Genomic DNA, 19184 nt, shown 5'->3' with positions numbered 1-19184 from the left:
ATAACTCCAAACAGAAAGGCCTCCCTGTTGTTTCTCTGAAGGCTACCGGGTGAAGGTAGAAAGGCAGCCAATCAGGACAGCAAATATGGGGAAAGGGGAGAAGGAAAGGTCTTAAAAAGGCCTACCGTGAGGCCCAAGCATGCATCTCACCCTGTAACATGCCCTCACCCATGTCTTGGGAGTATAATTTTTCCTTTTTCTCGTTACTCAATAAACTCTTTTACTGGCCTGGTAAAACTGGCACATCTCTGAATTCTTTCTTGTAAAGAAGCTAAGAACCTAGAAACCCAGAACCCAGAGCATTCTGCTAATACCACCCCAATTAAGATGGTGGAGTGAGATGTATCTGGGCTCCCCCCACACAGAACTTCTGAACGACCATCAAGAACTGGCAGAAACATCTTTCTCAAAGCTCCAGAAAACAGCCAGAGGATTGCAGCAACTGGGAGATTGCTGAATGGAGGAAAGGACCATTTAAGAGCAGGAGGATCTTGTGTTTCCCTACTGGCTCCTCCCTCACTTCTCACTGGCTCAATGTGGAGCTGGCCTGCACCTAGTGCCAATGGATCCCTGCTCATGGGTCCAGAGGGAGCAGAGTAACACAGTGGGAGCATGTGTGTCTTGCCCCAGTCTGTCTCACGGTGGCCTGAGGGACTTTCTGTCTCAGAACTTGCCCTGTGTGCTGAAGGCAGCTCAAGAGCTCTCCCAGAAAATGCTGAGGGAGAGCAGTCAAGGTGTGCTGTCTGGGGTGAGGGAGTGCTGGGTCTACAGTGTCATAAAGGACTGCCAGATAACTGTTTCCTGGGGGAGAGGGAGCATTTGTATCTGTGTAACAGGGGGAGTTTCTAGGGCCATGCATAAATGTCCCAGACAAGATATATGCACTTAAGTGATCAGGGATGCCCTGAGATCTATTTTCTAAATTCACTGTATGGATAAACCCTGAAGAAGAGTACTTGCCTAGGTGAATATGCAACGATTGGGAAAGGCGTTTTCTTTTTTTCCTTCTCCTCCTTTATTTTTATTCCTGGAAATCAAGGAAAGATTTGATATAATCCTAACTGGATATAAGCTTAAGGAACAAAAAGCTTCAGGGTCTAAATTCCAGCTACAATGCATCATTAAAATATCAACATATCCAGTTTTCAACAAAAGATTACAAAACATATAAAGAAACAGGATGCAATGGCCCAAGCAAAGGAGAAAAGTAAAATGAATAATTGGAAACCATCAATGAGGCAGATCAGACTTGGGGCATACCAGACAAAGACATTGGGGGGAGAAAAAGGCCCTAAATATGCTCAGAAAGGTAAAGGAAAACATGGACAAAGTGAGAAAAATGACAGATGAACAGAAAAAGTATCAATAGAGAGATGGAAATTATGAAAATGCACCAAACAGAGCAGAAGATCCTAACAACAGAAATAAAAAATTCCCTGGAGGGGTTCAACAGCAGACTGGAGATGGCAGAAGAAAGAATCACTGACTTTGAAGGTAAGACTATTGAAATCATCCAGTCTGAGGAACAGAAGGAAGAAAGAATGAAGAACATTGGATAGAACCCAAGGAACCTATGGGGCACCATCAAGCATACCAGTATATGCTTTGTGGGATTCCTGGGAGGAGCTATAAGAGAGAAAGGGACTGAAAGAATATCCAAGAAGCAATAGCTGTAAATTTCTCAATTTTAGTGGAAGATATGAATATATACTTCCAAGACCTCAACAAACTCCAAACAGGATAAACCCAAATAGATACATGCTACTGCATATTGTAATCAAACTGTTGAATGATAAAGATAGAGTTCTGGAAGCCACAAGAGAGAAGCAACATGTCATGTACAAGGGAGCCTCAATAAGAGCCAGTGCTTATTTCTCACTGGGAACCATGTAGGCAAGAAGACAGTGGGATGACATGTTTACCTTGTGCAGTGCCCCAAACTGCCAACCAAGAATTCTATAGCCAGCAAAACTGTCTTTCAGACATGAAGGAGAAGTAAAGACATTCCCAGGTTAACAAAGCTAAGGGAATTTGTCACCACTAGATGAGCCTTATAAGAGAGGAAAGGACAATAGACAGTACATGGAAGTTGGATGAAGAAATAATCACCTGCAGTGAAGGTAATGACGGGGTAAATATAAATGCTGGTACTGCTGTGTTTTTTGATTTGTAACTCCACTTTTTATTTCCTACAGGATCTAAAAGGCAAATACCTAAAGCTTAATGATAAATCAGTGGTTTTGGCCTTACAATATGTAAACATGCAATTTGTGACCAGAGCTACAATAAAGGTGGGGGCATTGAGGGGTATGGGAACAAAGTTTGTATATATTATTGAAACTTTGACATATCAAAAGAAATAAGAGCATTATAGATTTAGGATATTCATTTTAAGCCCCATAGTAACTACAAAGAAAATATTGGAGAATATGCAAACTCACAGTGACAGAAATTAGAGTACAAGTAGCCAGGGGTAGGGACCGGGGGAATGAGGAAATAATACCAAATGGATATAGTATTTCTGTTTTGGGAGGTGGGAAAGTTTTAATAATGGAAGGTCATGAGGGTACCGCAACATAGTGAATGTGATTAATCCCACTGAATGGTATGCTTGATATGGGAAAGTTTATGTTGTATACATGTTCCCACAATTAAAAAAAAAAAAAGAACAAACAACTAAAGAGACAATAGCATTTAAATACAGTACCTAATCTAATAAATGAGGAGAGATGATTCAAAAGAAAATTATTGAGCCATAAGAGAAAATTGGAATATAGTTTCTAAGCCCAATATCCATGTTAAACTTGAACTTGCTAACTGTACTTAAGGCATATATGTAAGTGAATATCCTTATTCTTAGGAGTTGTACATGGAAGTATTAAGTATTTTATTTATTTTTTTAATAGGCTTTTTATTTTTTATTTCTCTCCCCTTCCCTGCCCCCCCCCAGTTGTCTGCTCTCTCTGTCCATTCGTTATGTGTTCTTCTGTGTCTGTTTGTATTCTTGTCAGCGGCACTGGGAATCTGTGTCTCTTTTTGTTGCATCATCTTGCCGCATCAGCTCTCTGTGTGTGTGGCACCACTCCTGGGCAGGCTGCACTTTTTTTTCCCATGGGGCGGCTCTCCTTATGGGGCGCACTCCTTGTGCATGGGGTTCCCCTCCGTGGGAGACACCCTCGTGTGGCATGGCATACCTTGTCCACATCAGCAGTGCGCGTGGGCTAGTTCATCACATGGGCCGGGAGGCCCTGGGTTTGAACCCTGGACCTCTCATGTGGTAGGTGGACCCTCCATTCATTGAGCCAAATCCACTTCCCATTTTAAGTGTTTTAGAAGTATGATGTATACAGTCTACACTCAAGTGTCCAGAAAGTGGATCGATAAATAGGGTTAGATGAATGGATAGATATATGGATTGGTAGATCAGTGGTTAGATAGAATGGTATGGTAAATGTGGCAAAATGTTAAACTTGGTGGATCTTCGTACCTGCGGGATAGGTGTGTGTTGGAGTTCTGTATAAAGTGTGTATTATTTTTGTAATTGTCCTATAAGTTTGAAAGTATTTCAAAATAAAAAGTTTAAAATGAAAAAAAAAAAGGTACCATGAATCACATGTTACTGTGAGGCCACCCCACATGCAGCTTAACAGAAGAGTCTGAAATGAGTGAACTTGTCTATACCCTGAGAATAAAATAAGACCATTTATCACATGTTTGGGTATTGATATTGTCAAATTGATCTGAAAGTTTTTTGTTTTTTTTTTTTAAAGATTTATTTTTTATTTATTTCTCCCTCCATTCTCCCCTTGGTCTGCTTTCTGTCCATTACCATGTGTGTTCCTCTGTGTCTGCTTGTGTTCTCAATAGGTGGCTCTGGGAACCGATTCTGGGACTGATCCTGGGAACTTCTGGAGTGGGAGAGATGCCATCATTCTCTTGTGCCACCTCACCTCCCCTGTTCTGCTATGTCTTCTTATTTTCTCTCCTCTGTGTCTCTTGTTGCGTCATCTTGCTGCTTCAGCTTTCCACAGTGGCTGGCACTCCTGCACAGGGCAGCTTTTTGCGTGCAAGGCGACATTCCCACGTAGGGCCGCTCTCCTGTGTGGGACTGCATTCCCGCATGGGTCGGCACTCCAAGTGGGCCAGCTTGCCCTCACCAGGAGTCCCTGGGCATCAAATCCTGGACCTCCTATATGGTAGATGGGAGGCCAATTGGTTGAGCCATCCATATCTGTTTCCCAGATCTGAAATTTTTAAGTGCTTATTTTCATTTTTTAATTTGTGTCTTTGCGGATTGTAAGAAATAGTTTATCGCAATTTCTTGTGTTCCACACTTAAAATTTTTTTTTGTTTTGGTAACATATATGCAACTAAAAATTTCCCAGTTCTGTCACTTCCAAGTGTATAATTCAGTGGTATTAATTGCATCCACAATGTTGTGCTTCCATCACCACCATCCGTTACCAAAACTTTTTCATCATCCCAGACTAAAACTGTACCTATTAAGAAATAACTCCCATCTCTGTCCCCCCTCCATTGCTTGGTAACCTCTAATCTAATTTCTGTCACTGATTTTGCACGTTCTAGGTGTTTCACCTAAGTGGTGTCATACAATCTTTATACTCTTGTGTCTGGCCCATTTCACTGAACATAATGTTTACAGGGTTCCTCCATGTTGGTGCAGGTACCAAAACTTCATTCATTTTTATAGCTGAATAATATTACATTGCATACATCGAGCACATTTTGTTTATCCATTCACCTGTTGATGGACATTTAGGGTGCTGCCAGCTTTTGAGTATTGTGAATAATGCTGCTATGAACTTTACTTTCTTGTATAAGTGTTTGTGCTGTTTTATGTGGTTTAAAAATGGTTTTTATTCACAGTAACCAAAAGGTGGAAGCAACACAATATCAGTTAATAATTATTGATAGATGAATGGATAAACAAAATGTGGTATATGCATACAACAGAATATTAAGCAGCCATGAAAAGGATTGAAGGAGGAACAGATGTAGCTCAAGTGGATGAGCACCTCCTTTCCTAATGCGAGGCCCGGGTTTGAGCCCCAGGACCTCCTAAAAACAAAACAAACAACAAACAAATGAAAAAACCAACTTGGGGGAGCTGTTGTAGCTCAGTGGTTGAGTGCGGGCTTCCCAAATACGAGGCCCCAGGTTTAATCCCTGGGGCCAGTACCTGAAAAAAAAGGAATTAAATTTTGATGCTTACAACATGGAGGAACCTTGAAAAAAATGCTGAGTGAAATAAACCAGACCCAAAGGGATTTTTTTTATCCTCAAAATGGGCCCTTTCCATATGTTTTATTCTGAAACCATACTGTCCTACTTCATGGTTACCTTATGATACAATCTGGTAACCTGTGTCCAGGTATATGGATTCTGGCAGTGCGTGTTTGTGATTGCTCCAGCATCACTCCTAGGAAAGAAACTGAATCTGGTAAAAATATGCTGCTGAATTTCAGAGTGGATTATGGTGAAATGGGGGTAAAACATTCCCACTCTCAGATGTTTTGAAGAATAATTTAAACTTTCAATGCAATGTAGGCACTTTTCAAGCAGTAGGATGTTGGGGAGTATTCAGGATGTGGAGTGGTGAAAGAGTATTAAAAACCGCACTGTGCAAGTAATCTGAATGTCTCGGGGGCATGTGCTAGGCCCCTCCCCTCCTCGCTTTCCTGCCTTTAAAGATAGGACAACAGGTGCTTACAGGATCAGGGATCCCAGTGAAAGTGCCTTCTAAGAAAAGTGCTATATGTATGTACCTTTGCGTCACCAGGTATATGTATTTACGTTCATAGGGGAGAGTATTTTTTCTTCAGGAATAAAGCGCATATTTTGAAAATAATTTGTAAACTAGCTCTTAAAAATGGAAGGGGAATTTTACAGAGTGTCTTACCTTTACATACAGGTTTAAGAAGTGAGAGAAACACAGAATAAATATATATATATTTCTCTTTTCAGGCAATTGCTCTCTTAACCGAATTAATTAGGGAGAACTTCAGGAACAGCAAATTAAAACAGTGCCTTTTACCAACTCTCGGGGAGCTGATCTATCTGATAGCCGCCCAGGTGAGACTGTCTGATTCTTCTTTACTGATTGCTGTCTTGTTTGACATGTTCTGTCATTTAAGTGTTAAGAACCTGTATAAGGTTTTTTAGACTTTTTCCCCTTAGAGCTTGCCTCAGAAACTAGGAGGAATTTTACCTGTGGGAGAGAGAGTGGCTGTCAGTGTCTTTCTGTTTCTCTCACCCTGTCTGTGTGTCTCCTTTCTTTTTCTCTTCTTTTCTGACTCCCAGTTCCTCTTTCCCTTTAAAAGTGTAGGAGATCTCAGGTAGTATTTTAAAGCCAAATGGATTGAAAGTCTCCAAAGTGCTCCCTAAGTTGCTACCGTCTTTGACTACTTCAGGCCAGTAGAGGATGTTGGTTCTCCAGGTATAAAAAAGCTCCATTTCAGCTTGAAACACTGTTCTATACAAATACAGTTTTTAAGGTGGCAATGGGAATTGTTACCACAGTATTTGTTTTCTTATTTCTAAAGTTACAGTGTGGAATCTGCTCTTGAATTCAGCAAGACAAAACTTGACATTTCATTAAAGTGTTTTTCTAAACTAAAATTTTATTGAAGAGTATATTTCTTATATGAACATACATAAACAATATGTGCATATTATGCACAACACACTGTTTTTTAAGAACTGTTGACTTTGCAGATCAATTTGGAAAAAAACGGCTATTTATGACTTTGAATCTTCCAATGCATGTTTGGAATGTACTGAATCTGTATATTTATTAGAAAAGTATTAATATCTTTATGATATTGAGCCCTACAATGCATGAAAGAAAAGGCATTTCCATATCCTTACGTTTCTAAAAATGTTTCCATTGGAGTTACTTTGTTCGATTCTTAAAGCTTTTGTGCTTCTATCTTTTATTGGATTTATTCCTGGGTCATTTTATATTTTGAAGCTAGAAAACTAAGAAATAAAGAAAGATACACAGGGAAAAGTCTCTGTCCTTTATTTGTCCCCCATCTGTCCAGTTAACTCCACAAGTAACCACTTCAATGCCTTTCTTATATTTACAATTTTTTCTTGTATATATAAGCATATAGAACTGAGTATCTTACAACAGGTAGCAACTTGCTTTTTTCACTCAGTAGTGTGCCTTAGAGATATTTTCTTAATTGGTACATAAAGTGTTTTCCACCCTCCTTCCCGCCTTCCCTTCCCTCCCCTTTTTTCCTTCCTTCCTTTGTTTTCTATAACAAAGAAGTCTCTTGTGTGATGTACCATTGTGTGCCAAATTTTGAGAAAGTTAGTTTTCTTTGCAGGTCTTTGGAGGTGGGGCTGGAGAGTTTATTTTCATTTTGCCAGTACCTTGGACCCTCATGGCCTTGACATCAAGGTCAAGTTTACCAAGTTGTGCAGGCCCTCAGAGAAAAGGCAGGCCTCAGTTGATCCCTCCTCCCCATCTTCTGATTTGGCTTGATTATTTTTTGTTTCCTAGTGACTCCTTTGATGCATTCTAGGAATGATATTCACCAGTGTTTTTAGTTGTTAAGAACCTGTAAAATTTTTTTTGACTTTGCCCCTTAGAACTTGCCTCAGCAACTAAGAGAAACAGAAGTCTAGTCTAATATATCTAATATATTTTCCACTTTTTTTTTTTTTTTACTTTTTCCCCCAGCTTCATTGAGGTATTATTGACATAAAATAAACTGCACATATTTAGGGATTACAATTATATTGAATTTTTATATATGTCTACACTTGTGAACCCTTTTCACCGCTGTCAAGATAACAAACATAGCCTTCTTCCTCAGGACCCCTGGGAACCCTTACCTTTACAGCTCCCTGCACTGTTTTGCCTTCTGTCATGATAGATTAGTTTACATTTTCTAGAATTTTGTGTAAATGCAATCAAATTGTTTGTATTTGTACTTGTTTCTAATAGCATATCTCAAGAATAAATTTATAGGTACTTACAATTGGATTTAAACTAGTCTATTTTAGTAAAGGGCTGATTCTGTAACCATGATATTTGACCACATCTTGTGGTAGCAGAGCAGAAAAAGAAGTTATGTTCCTGGATCTACAACATAAACAACTCTTCATGAGAGGAGGGGTTTTGTGTACTTGCCAGTAGTAGAACTGACCTGAAATGATATGTCCTGTATGCTGGTATCTCCTGCCCACACCTGAGTCCTGACCTATTGGGGTATTATACCCCAAGGTCAAAAGCTCGAGGACAGAAAATTGATGGTGATTCTGCATACGATATTCAGAGGCAGTAAATGTACAGTTTATGCATTTTTTCTTTCTTTTGTCAAGGGTACTTGGCTCCTTGAGTACAGGTATGAACTGTACCAAGGCCAGTGGGACAGGAGGAAAGCAATCAAGGAGGCAGGGATGGAGAAATTGGCAGGGACATGATCATGAAGGGCTCATTGGCCACGACTGATGCCTTGGTCTTAATCCTAAGAGCAAGGGGGAGTCATTATACAGCTTTGGGCAGGGTAACGATGTACCCTGATTTACATGCCGAGGAGGTTACTCTGGTTTGAGGGGGGAGAATAATTGGAGAATGGTCAGAGAGGATTCTGAGACCCTAAATGAGAGTAAGCAAAGTAGGAACAAAATTTGGAGAGATAAGAAGGAATTTCAGAAAAGGGAAAGTCAGTAGGGCTGAATGTAGCTTGTGGTTGAAGAAGAATGACTAAAAAGAGCCTGTTAGTTTGAGTGACAGGAAAGTCAGAGGTTTTTCATATATTTATTTTACCTGGAGGGATGGGAGCAGAAATAAGATTGGGGTGGGTTGAGGAATGAGTTGGCTGCAGGAAACTGAGCAAGTCATTGTGAATAGAGTCTAATTGTGAAAGGGAGAGGAGGGCCTGGAGGTTGAGGGGCCATTGTTTTCAAAGTGGGAGCCTACAGGAAAGAATAGGTGATAAAGGTGTTGGTACTTTAGGAGCCAGGAGGGATTCTCTATACTTCCTGGCCCTGTGGGATCCTGAGTCCAAGAGGAAGAATGAGGGCAGCTGGTCCTGTTATAACCAGAGGTAGAAGGAGCAGATAGCTTCCGGTGTCAGTAAGTTTGCCATTCCTTTGTGACCCTTCCATTATCTCTGGGAGGAGGAATGGTGGTGAGGTAGGAGGGCTGCAGGTTTGAAATAGGGCTTTTGGAGAGTGAATTGACCAGAGAAACATAGGCCCCTGTGGTTGGTGACCATGTCGGTAATGCACTCTGTGTTCTGTGGTGCCATCCTTCGGAACCCAGCTGCCTCAGTACAGGCCTGGAGAAAGCAAACGACTGGCTTCCTCCAAGGCTGGGGTTTCCCCAGACAAGGGCAGAGGGAGGACAAAAAGGAAAGGAAGCTCAGGGTTTTGGCATGGGCAGTTAAATGATGGACCGAGTGATTTAAGTGACTCAGGGAATGAAGAGAGGTCTGAAGCCTCGAATCCAGTGATATTAGAGAAAGGTTGAACAAGCAGGCATGTAGGAAAGAAAGTGGGTTTTGGAAGTTAAATCTGGAGCAGCTCCTGATGATAGTTTTAATGGCCGTAGTTCTCATCGTGGGTATAGAAGACTTTTGGATCTGCACCGTGCCAATTCTAATGTTTGGACAACCTTAAAAAAATATTTTCCCTAAATAGAATCTAATTTCTTCTGCTTTTTCCAAAATTAATTGTTTTCACCTTTCTTTGTTGTACCTGGTTTATTTTATGATTTTTTTGGGGTCTTAGGCTGATTTGATTAATTTTGCTTGAGAGAATTATTGTTGATGTCATTAAAATCACTGTGCCTGCTAACCATATTTGCTTATTTTTACTTAGCACAATGTCTTCCTAGGTAACATACTGCCTTTTACTTGTGCATATGGATTTTCCTGAGTTATTAATCAAAGCTGTGTTTTGTGCTTTTGTAACTGGATTTTGTCTAGGTTCTTGACTAAGCAACAAGAAAGGAATTTCAAGAGCACGTTGGGTTAGTTAGGCCAGTAATTTATTAAGGGGTGGTGAAAAGAGAAATGGGAGAAAATAACAGATCATGGGTCCCAGGTTGGGAGAAAGGTGCTGAAGAGTGATATAGAGGGCTGATTTATAGAATACAATTCCCCATTATAGATTATATCCCCAGATTTATTTGCATATTGATCCAGAAAGGGACGAAGGCAGCCAGAATAAGGCACAAACAGGCACTGAGACAGGGCAAAGGCAAGAGAGCAAAAGGCTTTTGCACTTGCTTTTTAACTTATTATTCTGCTCCTTTGCTAATGGCAGGGGATGAGTTCCAACTGTTCGCTCTTTTGATTGATTACACCACCCAACAATCCCCAGGAAGGCCCAATAATAAGGGCCCTGGAGAATATCCAGGGCTTCTGGCTTCTGGAGGAAATCTCATTCAGAATGGGATTTTTTGTGAAGGTCTTCCAGCAGCCATCTTGGGGTATCAGTGTCTACGTGGGCGTCTTGCCAGGTTCTAGATCCATCTGCTGATTCCCTGTCCAGCCTGTTTGACTTTCAGATCATTCTAGATCATGTACTGTTTTCTAGTTTGGGATACTTGAATTATTTATAATTATCAATAGAGTTGTGTTGCTATCGATCAGATCCTATTGCCATTTCCCCATTATTTTAATCTAGTTTCTGCTGACAGGATCTTACCAATGCCATATATAATGTAATGGGAAATGGGAGAAATGTCTTGTTGGTACAATGCAGTGAAAGACTTGTGATTAGGTCATAATTGTCAGATAATTAGTAATTTGAATAGAATATTAGGAAGTTATAGATGGTTTATATTTTTGAAACTATCTTTTTTTCTTGAATGAATTATTGTCTTTTGTGCAGTTAGCTTCATGCCTTTCTTTCCATTTCATTTTAGGATGAAAAAAAAAAGAACCCTAGAGAATGCTGGGCTGTCCCCTTGGCTGCATACACTGTGCTAATGAGGTGCCTTCGGGAAGGGGTAAGGCCCCTTTGCTGTCCTTGGTAGCTGTCCTCCACTGCAGTGACCCTTCAGGCACTGTGTGAGGATTGTGGCCGCAGCCATGCAGGAGGTGTCCACCTGGTGTGGTTCCTGAATTTAAGTAGCCCTGACAAGCCACAGTGAGCAAGTGGCCTACCACAGCACGAGTATAAAAATAAACTCGACCTCTCAATCACTTGCTTAAATGTCTTGCTTTTTAAAAGATGATGGCAAGTATGAACTACATAATTAGCTTTTAATATCAGTCTTATCCTCCCACTTTTAAGTTACTGACACACCAGTTTAGTAAGCAGAGTGCACGCAGAGATTTTTTCTTTACCAGAATGTCAAAGCAGCTAACGGCAAGCTTCAAACACCCCGTGATTATCTTTCAGGCTGCCATTTTGAAGTTCAGAAACAGGGGCGCTCCCACTAGTATCCGCTCATCTTAATATTAAGTAATATTTATTATTGGATATGATTTTTCAGTTTATTCAAGTTTTTTCTCCTGCTCTTGTTAATGACTGAAAACTCATATTTATGTAACTGCTTAGTGTAACTAGGTAAAGGATTTAGTAAATGACCTAAAAGGTTGATATTTTCTGTTTGCTTTAGACCATTTGACATTGTTTCACACAAGGCAAAGCCATAGGCCAAAAACATTCCTTAAGGAAAGAAAGAAAAATCAAGATATACATCTGCCTTTTGAGTTCATTACTTTCTGTGACATGGAATAATGTTCCAAGGGTAGAAAATTTTCCAAGATTTTCCCTTAGTGATCCAGAAATGAGGTCTGAACAGCTCTGAGCCTGTAGGGTTAAATATTTGGTCATTTGTCATTATGGGATGTGAATGAAGCACGAAAATCATACTTTATCAGTAATACAAGAATTGTCATTTTCACTTATGGTCAAAAGACATGTTTGGGGTCATCATGCAAGGCCTCAAGCTGGGCACCTTTTGCACACACATAACAAAGTGGACTCCCCCTTGACACACAGCTCTCACCCCTTGTGGGAGATAAGATAAACATATAAAGTGGAAAACTGTCAAGCACATAAATGTAAAATAATAAAATGTAGGAAGTCAAAGGAGAAAGGAGTTCTATGGGATCCCCTTTAACAGTGTAAAAGAAATTTTAGGGAAGTGGATATGGCTCAAGCAGTTGGGTGCCTGCCTACCATGTGGGAGGTCCTAAGTTCGGTTCTGGTGCCTCCTAAAGAAAACAAGACAGCAAGCTGATGTGATGGGCTGCACAGCAAGCTGACACAACAGGATGATATAAGGAAATGATGCAACAAAGAGACACAAAGAGGAAACACAACAAGAGACACAAAAAGCAGGGAGCAGAAGTGGCTCAAGCAATTGGGCACCTCACTCCCAGATTAGAGGTCCTGGGTTTGGTTTCCAGTGCCTCCTAAAATAAAGAAGATGAGATGACACAGAGAGCAAACCACGAACAGACCAAGAGAGCAGACAGCAAGTGCAAACAATGATGGGGGAATAAATAAATTAAAAAAAAAAAAAAAAAGAAAGAAATTCTGAAAACTTTTAATTTTTAGTTTTTAAAACTTAAGTTATTGTAGAGTAAAAGATGATTATTTCTAATCCCTAAGGTTATACCTTTTATCCCTGTTCCTTCCTGCCCCCCAATGTTTTTCATTGGATACGTAGTATGGAGAGTGCTTGATATCCATGTAATTTTGTTATTATTAAATAGATTATTGGTAATCATGGCAAAATAGTTACATAGTTTCATATTTTAGTAACACTTGAATTTTATTGTTTGGTATGTATGGCAAGCATTCTGTATTTTCCATAAAAGGGGGACATCCAGAACTCTATAATTTATGAAAATTTTATATTGCATATTTGAAAAGTAAGTATATCCTTTAACAGCATATACATTAATTTGATCCCTTCAAAATGGATAGACTAGAAGTGATTATTCCATTTGTAAAAGGCTTTCTGTTCTTAAAAAACAGTTCATCACGGCAGCCCCCTACGTAGCAAATTTGTGTGACACAGAGGTTCAAGGTTCTCCCTTGTGGGTGGCATCTTGTCCCTTCCTCCAAGGAATAACCACTATTTTCAATTTGGTGGTAAACATTCCCAAGTTTTTCTTTACAGTGTTTTCACCTCTGAATATATTTCTAAACATTAAATAATTGGTTTAAAATTTTTTTTAAATGCAGAAAACAGAGTCCCATGTACCAGCTCCCCACATGCAGTTTTCCCTGTTATTAAAATTTTGTATTATTGTGGAACTTTTGTTACAGTTGATGAAAGAATGTTATTATACTTGTACAATATAACTATAGGCCATAGTTTACATTAGGGCTCACTGTGTTATACCATCCTATGTTTTGTTTTTTAATTTTTATTCTAGTAACATATATATAACCTAAATTTTGCCCTTTTAACCACATTAAAATGTATAATTTGATGCTGTTAATTATATTCATAATGTTGTGCTACCATCACCACCATCTATTACCAAAACTTTCCCATTACCCCAAATAGAAATTCTATTCCAATTAAACATTACCTTAGCATTCCTGACTCCCAACCTGGCCCTGGTAACCTGTATTCTGATTTCTGTCTATAAATTTGCTTATTCTAATTATTTCATATCAGTTAGCATAATTTATGAATTGATTGGTTTTTGACGTTGAATATTATATAAATGGAATAGCGTCATATTCATTTAAGATTTGGTTCTTTTGCTCAAAGATAAGTTGACTGTATAACTACGTTGGAATATTCTCCAGTATTTGTGTGTGTATACATATACAAACGTACATAAATTATATGTATGTACATGAACTTTTGGTTTTTCTTGTTATTTATTTATTTATTGCCAGGGAAAGTGTTGATCCATTTTCCAAATGAGTTGTATCAATTTATAATCCCATCAGTAGGGTATGGATGGGCTGATTACCCCCATATCCTTTTGAACACTTGATAATGTTGTAATTTAAATTTTTATCTGGTGAATATTAAATAGTTTTCTCATGGCAGTTTTAACATGTATCTTTCTTATTACTAATGAGGATAGTTCTCTTTTCTTATTTGTTTAGGCCTTTTGTAGTTCCTCTTTTATAAAGGGCTGTCAAGTCTTTATTCTGTTTTTTTTCTGTTCCTTGTAGTTCTGCTCCCCATATTTTATAATATTTTTCAAACATAAGGAAAGGAAAGAAAATTAACTGTGATCACCTTTATATCAGTCACCTAGATCCACAGTTTGTTAAAACTTTGTCTTATTTGCTTTGTTGTAATGTGTGTGTATATACATATATATGAATTCTTAAAATTAATTTGTTTTTGAACTTTTAGAAAAAATTGCAGATACCATGGCACTCAAAGAAATTCTTTATGTATTCTGGATGTGAATCTTTTGTTGTTTATATGCATTTCACATACCTTCTAAATTGTGATTTGGCTTTTTAGTTTCTTTATGATATCTGCTTAGTTTAATTTTTTTTTAAAGATTTATTTATTTATTTCTCTCTCCTCTCCCCCCAACTCCCCCACCCCGGTTGTCTGTTCTCTGTGTCTATTTGCTGTGTCTTCTTTGTCCTTTTCTGTTGTTGTCAGTGGCACAGGAATCTGTGTTTCTTTTCATTGCGTCATCTTGTTGTGTCAGCTCTTTGTGTGTGCGGAGTCTGCACTTTTTCGTGCTGGGCTGCTCTCCTTACAGGGCGCACTCCTTGCGCGTGGGGCTCCCTTACGCGGGGGACACCCTTGCGTGGCACGGCACTCCTTGCGCACATCAGCACTGTGCATGGGCCACCTCCACACGGGTCAAGGAGCCTGGGGTTTGAACCGCAGACCTCCCGTGTGGTAGACGGACGCCCTAACCACTGGGCCAAGTCTATCACCGTAGTTTAATTTTAATGTAACTAAATTTATCAGTCTATTCCTTTATGGTTTGTCCTCTTTGTGGCTTAAGAAATTTTTCCGTATTCCAACATCATTAATGTTGTATATTACATTTTCTCTTAAAGGTTTTACTATTTTTCCTTTACCCATTTAGATCTTTACTGTATTTGTTATTTTTGTGGTGTATGGTTCTATGTGTGGATCAAATTTTATTTTAAAAAATAAATAGAGGTAATCCTTAGTCTAAACATCATATAGTGAAATGTGGCCGCCGCTGCGGTACCGCGGGCGGGTCGCTGCCGGGGGTCGGGCCGAGCTCACGGCCGGACCGGGGCGGCAGCGGGCGGCTCAAGGCTTGGTGGGGACGCGCGGTTAGGTGGAAGAAACCACGGAGATGAGGTCTATGCGCAGGTCTGATTTATTTAAGGAAGTACATGGGGTTTTATAGCCTCGTGGAGGCGGGGAGGTTGTGGGAGGGGCAGGTCCGCGGGGCAGCTGAGGATTGGCTGCAGAGGCAAGGGCGGACCTGCGGTTTAGGCCGTAAGCAGTTGATGGCAGAGGAGGTGGTTTCAGAGGTTGTGCCGGGGCGGATGCGGGATGAGGGCGGTTGGAATGAGGCGGGGAGAACAGCAACGGCTGGGAGGGGGAAGATAACAGTGGCTGGGAGGGGGGGCGGAGGGAGGCAGCAGCATAAGCTGCTGCCGAGAAGGGCCATAATACAGAGAGGTTATGAAGAACAGGCGGGTAAAGTATAAGGAAGTGAAAAGCAGGGTGGGAGCAGGGGACAGTGAAAAGTCCATCTTCTTGCTTGCCTGCAATGTCACTTCTGTCACGTCAGTGCACATGGGTCTCTTTCTGGACTCTGTTTGAGTTTCTGCTCTTATCTCTAGCTCTGTGCCATAGTAGCTACATTAATGGCTTCTTAAAATAATTTTTTTTGTTTATCTGGGAAGTTTCCTTTATCCATTTAATATTTTCCAAGAGTTCCTTACCTAGTTTTGGTTCTTTTTCACTATACATTTTAAGTAAACTTTTCAAGTTTACCTGTTGGGATTTTGATTGAAAATACATTTATAAATAAATCTGGGGAGAATTAGCTGATAATAGTAGAAAATGGAAGACATATTCAATGAAAAGACTAAGAGGAGAATGACACATTTGATCTTTAAAAAACTCATAAAACGTCATAGAAGTGATAAAGGTCTTGAAATTAGTGATGACATTCAGCTACTATATTTAATTTCTTAGTTAAATTAACACAGATATATTTTCACTTCATCTGATGTATAGGTCCAATTCTTACAGCTAACACTTATGAAGTACATATTGAACTAGGTGTACAAAAGGCAAAGATGAATGAAACTTTCAATTATTTCTTTTACTTATTGGGAAAGAAAATGTTTTGTATCCCCATCTCTGTACCCCGCCTTTTTATTGTTGTTTTATAACTTTATTTTTTTTCTTTTATAGTTACTAAGGCATTTAGAGCTATGACCTTTCCTTTCAATCTAGTATTAGCCATGTCCTATTAATTTGACATGTTGTGTTTCCATGATTGTTATTTTATAGATATTCCCTAATTCCAGTGTTAAGTTTTTCCTTGATTGAGGGTTGTTAATGAAGGGATTTAAAAATTTTCAGGTGGGTGGAATTCTATTACTTTTTTTTCTTTTTGTTGAAATAGAGTTATAATGTCTTGTAGTCAAAAACGTCTTTCCTGTTCTCTTGTTTTGAAATATATTGAGATGATCTTTTGCCTTATTGCCATTTCTTTTTGCCTATTCGCAGATTCATTGATTGTTGTTTTTACCTTCCTCCTTCTAATCTCTATATTGGAAAGAAGGCTATATAAAAATTTTAGTTTTTCATTTATGGACCCCTTCTTAGAAGGATGTTTAGTTTTAAATCATAAAATATTTTTGCTTTTTATGCATAGGAAACTAGTTTTACCATGGGATATATTATTATTTCAGTGAAGGCATTTGTTTTCAAATAAGTTTGGACACACTGGGTTAAACAGAATTGAAATATTTTATGCTTTGTTTTGTTTTAGTATTTTTCAGAGCCTTTAATTACTAATATAATTGAGGGGACATTGTGTGCAACATTTTCAATATTATTTGGCCTCAGACTGTGCCCTTATCCTTTGGCATGTTGTCTGGGGGAAGATGTGGTAGTCCTATGCTGAGACTAATGATTATGTCAAATCATTTTCAGTAGGTTTTCTCTTTTCAAAGCTACCTAAGAAATTATTATTATTTTTTTGTTTCAGGTATTTTGAAATTCTGTCATTAGGGCAATAAATGTTTAGGACTGTTATATTCTCTTGATGAAAGACTCTTTCATCATTATGAAATAATCATTTCTGGAAATATTTTTTGCTCTGACAGCTACATTTTTTAAAGTAATTTAGCCAACCTAACTTTCTTTTGACTTGTGTTGGCATGGTGTGTCTTTTTCTATTCCTTTACTTTTAATCTATCTGTGATTTTATGTTTAAAGGAAATTTCTTGTAGACAACCTGTTTTTGGGTCTTACTTTTTAAAATATAATTCAAGAATTGCTGCCTTTTAATTAGTATGTTTTGACCATTTACATTTATTGTGTCGTTGCCATGGTTGCGTTTAAAGCTTTCATCTTGTTATTTTTCTATGTACTTTTTGATTTCCTTTTCCTCTTTCCTTGTCTTCTTTTGGATTAAATGACATTTTAAAAATTCTATTTTTAAAAAATATATATTTTATTTTTAAAAGATACATAGATTGCACACTTATTCCCCACTCCCCACACCCCTCCACTTTTCCCACATCAACAACTTCTTTCATTAGTGCGGTACATTCATTGCATTTGATGAATACATTTTGGAGCACTCCTACACAGCATGGATTATAGCTTACATTGTAGTTTACACTCTCTCCCAGTTCATTCATTGGGTTATGGCAGGATATGTAATGTTCGGCATCTGTCCCTGAAGTATCATTCAGGACAACTCCAAGTACTAAAAATGCCACCATATTGTACCTCCTTTTCCCTCTCCCTGTCCTCAGCAACTGCTGTGGCCACTGTCTCTGCATCAATGATATAGTTTCTTCCATTGTTAGAGTCACAATAATTCTATAGTGGAATACCAGTAAGTCCACTCTAATCCATATTTTATTCCTCCATCTTGAGGACCCTGGAATGATGATGCCCACTCCACCTCTCAGTTGAGAGGGGGCTTCAATCCCACATGGCTGGTGGGTGGGACTCTCGTGCCTATAGCTGTAGACTCTCTTGTTTCCTTGGTGTGGTGGTTGTCCATCCTCACCTCCCTGTCATCTGACCTGGATAAGTCCAACAAACTGGAGAGTAGGTGCTGCAACACTGCTGAGGCTCAGGTCCCAGCTGGCACATGGCTAGCCCAGAGATTCAAGTTTCCTGCATATACCAATCCCAGCGCCAACACAGGTTCAAAAAAATTCTATTTTATATCCTTTATTGACTTTTTATTATACCTCTTTTTTTTTTTTACAGTATATATTGCTAACTAACTTTGCTAACTTATTCCAGTTGACACTGAATTAGTAATTTACACATTCATAGAATAAGAGAACCTTATACCAGAATATGTCTTGTACTCCCTTCATGGCTTTTCTGCTGTTATTATACATTTTACTTCTATATATGTTAAGAATTTCATAATACATTGTTATTTTTGCTTTATACAATTATTTATTTGTTTAATTTATTTTAAAGAAACTTTAGATTATATAAATATTACATAAAAAATATAGGGGATTTCCACATGCCCCACTCCCTCCCTCTCCCACACTTTCCCATATTAACCGCATCCCTCATTAGTGTGGTACATTTGTTACAATTGATGAACACATATTGGAGCATTGCCACTACGCATAGATTATAGTTTATCTTATAGTTTAAACTCGCTCCTCCACAATTTTGTATGTTATCACAAAATATATAATGCCTGTATCTGTCATTGCAGCGTCATTCAGGACAATTCCAGTGTCCTGAAAATGCCCCCTTATTACACCTGTTTTCCTTCTCCCTTTACTCAGAACCTCTTGTGTCTATTGCCTCCACATCAATGATAAAAGTTCTTCCATTGCTAGAATCACAAGAAGTCTATAGTAGAAAAACAATGAGTCTACTCTACTCTATGATTCATTTCCCAATCCTGAGGATTCTGGGATGGTGATGCCCACTCCACCTCTAACTGAGAGGGGCTTAGATCACATGGGACAGATGGTTGGGACTATCTTGCTTGCATTTGCAGATTCTCTTTGTTCTTTGGGATGTTCATTGTCCA

The 19184-nt window shown here is 38.8% G+C and overlaps 1 protein-coding gene across 19 annotated transcripts in view; it reads left to right on the top strand.

Moving 5' to 3' along the window:
* Positions 1 to 19184, top strand: part of ULK4 (unc-51 like kinase 4) — a 659217-nt gene that overhangs the window by 127579 nt on the left and 512454 nt on the right. For 18 of the 19 annotated variants that reach the window (XM_058288214.2, XM_058288209.2, XM_058288208.2 and 15 more), the window contains 2 exons: positions 5986 to 6093; positions 10910 to 10993. In XM_058288214.2, the coding sequence (XP_058144197.1) occupies positions 5986 to 6093; positions 10910 to 10993 (192 nt within the window). The remainder of the gene's footprint in view (positions 1 to 5985; positions 6094 to 10909; positions 10994 to 19184) is intronic. The other variant, XM_058288218.2, reaches the window with a different exon arrangement.

This window comes from Dasypus novemcinctus, chromosome 26 (genome assembly GCF_030445035.2).
Source record: "Dasypus novemcinctus isolate mDasNov1 chromosome 26, mDasNov1.1.hap2, whole genome shotgun sequence".
NCBI classification, from domain to species: Eukaryota; Metazoa; Chordata; class Mammalia; order Cingulata; family Dasypodidae; genus Dasypus; species Dasypus novemcinctus.
Note: the sequence above shows the minus strand (reverse complement) of the source record. Positions and strands in the feature narration are given on the sequence as shown.